The sequence below is a fragment of the Bidens hawaiensis genome, unplaced genomic scaffold (genome assembly GCF_021521415.1).
Source record: "Bidens hawaiensis isolate Kalapana, Puna unplaced genomic scaffold, B.hawaiensis_p1.1 tig00018564_1, whole genome shotgun sequence".
NCBI lineage: Eukaryota > Viridiplantae > Streptophyta > Magnoliopsida > Asterales > Asteraceae > Bidens > Bidens hawaiensis.
Genome location: NW_027492807.1, coordinates 357,305 through 360,611, shown reverse-complemented (window position 1 = coordinate 360,611; position 3,307 = coordinate 357,305). Strand labels below are relative to the sequence as shown.

The 3,307-nt window shown below is 33.3% G+C and overlaps 1 protein-coding gene across 1 annotated transcript; it reads left to right on the top strand.

Annotated features, from left to right (window-relative positions):
- Positions 1-1,656: 1,656 nt before the first annotated feature.
- Positions 1,657-2,324, top strand: LOC143556340 (basic blue protein-like). Its single transcript, XM_077045680.1, has 2 exons — positions 1,657-2,033; positions 2,128-2,324. The coding sequence occupies exons 1-2, from the start codon at positions 1,856-1,858 to the stop codon at positions 2,322-2,324; spliced, it is 375 nt and encodes a 124-aa protein (XP_076901795.1). The 5' UTR covers positions 1,657-1,855.
- Positions 2,325-3,307: the final 983 nt, after the last annotated feature.

Sequence of the window (3,307 nt, the reverse complement as noted above, 5' to 3'; positions counted from 1 at the left end):
AGATAGATGCTCGCAAGATAGAGATGACTCAGTTTTAAATCATTAAAATATTGCCAACAATATTTATTTGGGAATTTAACTAAGGTTTATAAGTCAAAGTCTCGGGTAATTATTATCTGTGAAATCTTTCAAATAAGTTAATATTATATTTAAAGGTTTATAAATAAACTAAATGTTTCAAAAAGATAAATTAATATTTTATTTTTAAAATAAAGGCTTCCACTAAATAACCGTAACTCTGATATATTTTCAAAATAGGTACCAATTATTGGTCAAACGCCTAGGCCCTAAGTCGGGGTGTGGCATAGATAAAGAGCATCAAGAAAGTTAAAATGGGTTGTTCAGGTTGCAAATTGTTGTGGATGTCGACAATGATGATGATTTGCCTGACTAACCTCACATAATCTTCTTCTAAAAACCCTATTCCATGGCCGTCTCACTACCTGCTCCCACCACACCCACACACTTCCTCCAACCTAGATAGTAAATCGATAGAGATGGAGAAATAAATAGATGGTGGCGGTGGTGGTATGGTTGTTGATTATGGTGAAGGTGGGTTAGAATATGGCTGGTTGTTGGATTTTTGAAATTTTAGGAATTTAGAATTTTAAAAAGAATTACAAATAAGCCTACCCCATAATTAAAAAAAAAGTCATGTCAGTATCTCTACTAACGACGTTAGTTATCTGTAAGCGAAGGAGTGACAAAAACATATAGGATGAAATTTGGGAGTGGTGTATAATAAATCGAAAGTTGAGAGTGGTGTCGACCAATTGGTAAAAGTTAGGAGCATTAAAACCAATACGCCTATGGCCAATAACAAAAATGCTTACCCTTTTGTTTTATATATGTAGACACATTGTCGGATCCACCAACTTTTGTGAACGCTTGTTATTGAGATTTTATCCAAGGAAAGAAAAGGAAATGAGAAGGAAGGATAAGAAAGGGAAGTGAAGGGAATGATTTTTTTTAGTTAAGTGTGTTCTTGAGTTAGAAGGAAATTATAGGAAAGGAAATGATAACTATGTTAAAAAATAGTTATTCTTAGTAATCATCCCATTTTTGGGAGGATAACTTATTGGAAAAAAACACCAATTTAATCTCTCCTAACTCCTCCTACTCCTTTCCTTTCCATCCTAAAAAAACTCAAGAACACCTATTTTTTAACCATCCTTAGTTTTTCTTTCATTTCTCTCATTTAAAAAAAACTCAAGAACAGAACGGAAGAGCAAAACATGAGTCCGGTTAAATAAAATTAAATATTAGAGAAAAAAGAGAGTTACATGTCAGCCTAATTAAACAATATTGACATGAGGCTAAACCAATTTTAGGTGAACTTCTCTATCACATAAAACAACATATAACCAATGCCTTAATATTCAACAAAATATTAACTTCAAAAAGACACGACATAAATAATAAAAGTATGTAAAATTTTATTATGAAACTCAAGAAAAGAAATAGTACTAAAATATACCATCTCTTCTACATCACATCATGTCCCCAAAAAACACTCCAAACTTTCTATTAGAGGGGCTACGATAGTTTGATGATATGCGGGTTACCAGGCTAGGCTGCATGTGCTCCTCCTCTTCGTAGTGAAGGTTTTCACGAAGTCATCATCAGTCTCATCTATAGAAATTTTAAATTTATACGGTTCAGCCTTGTATCCCCACACGTCACCTCAACCTCATTACTATGCTACCTCTGTTAAAATAAAATTTAATCGTGTACGAATTATTCAAAACTTGGTTTTGGCTATAAATAGGTTTCATATCCACAACAACTGCCCACAAATGAAAAGACAATAATCATCAAATAAGAAATCACCATATTCTTTTGTTTTGAGTGAACCATGGCTGAGGGAAGAGACGGTGCAGTGGTGGCAATGGCCGTGCTCGGTCTACTAATGATGTCGCTTCAGTGCGATGTAGCTCAGGCAGCTTCTTATACTGTCGGCGATGAAAAAGGCTGGGCGATGAATGTCAATGGCTGGGAACAAGGCAAGACGTTTAAAGCCAAAGACACCCTTGGTATCTATTCAACATCCTGTACCACCATTATGTTTGTCTAGATATTTATATATTTACTATTTACTCCAAACTATTAATTTTATGATGGTAACAGTGTTTAACTACACTAAAGGAGCACATAACGTGGTGGTAACGACCAAGGCAGGGTATGATGCATGCAAGGCAGCCCCAAGCGACAAGGTGTACATAACTGGAAAAGACCAAATTACCATTGCCAAGGGTGATAACTACTTCATTTGCACTTTACCCAATCACTGTGCTTCGATGAAGATTAAAGTCACTGCATCTTAGAAAACCGAAATATAAAATAATAATATAACAGTAATATTATAATATACATTAACAATAAATAAGAAATTCAAATCTATGCATTTATGTGTGTATAAAGTGTTTCTCATGGTTTAAATATTGTTATATGGACTATTATATAAATAAAGATTCACTCATAATTACTCTAGGCTTTAAGATAATTAGGAATTTGAAAGTGCATCTTATCTACGGTATGCTAAATATATAATAATTTTACAACACTGTCAAACCAAAACAAGGTATTCACGTGTCATCTTTATAGGTGTCCACTTATACTTCGACATCATTAACTTTTCATTTATATAATGTCACACTAGGTTAAAACCCGTGTACTACACGGAGTTGGGTAAAAAAATGACTTGACAAAATGAATTATGTTTAACATGCATTAACAAAAGCAGATTACCAAATAAAAAGATCAAATAATACATAACTAAAAGTTTAGATACATAAATAAAACCCGCTTGATAACGTGGACCTAAAAATATCGAAGTCCAATTCACCCATTGCTGTTAATTCCTCTATTACATCCAAACTAATTTCCAAGTATTTGAACTTAGCCCATTTTAATCACAAATACCATGATTGGATTAATTTTGATAAAAAGAAAGCTAAGAACCGAACCTATGAAACACAAAACTATCCTTTCATAGTGTTAACTTCCATGCAAATATGCAAGCTTTAACACTAAACCAAAACACCATCACGATTCAAGAGTGGTAGTGGTTCTCTTCCATGTCTCCTGTTTGTAGAACAAAAACCAGATAGTAAGCCAACAATGAGAGAGATCATGAAGCGATCGCATAGGGTTTTATTCAAGGTTAACGCATTTGTCAATTAAAAAAACTTCACTAATAAATTGAAGATTTACTAACAATTTGGTTATTGTTCGTTTTCAAAGTTTGGGCTTCGGTAATAAATCGATTTTCAAATGAAATGTAATACTTAATCACTCCTAATATAAC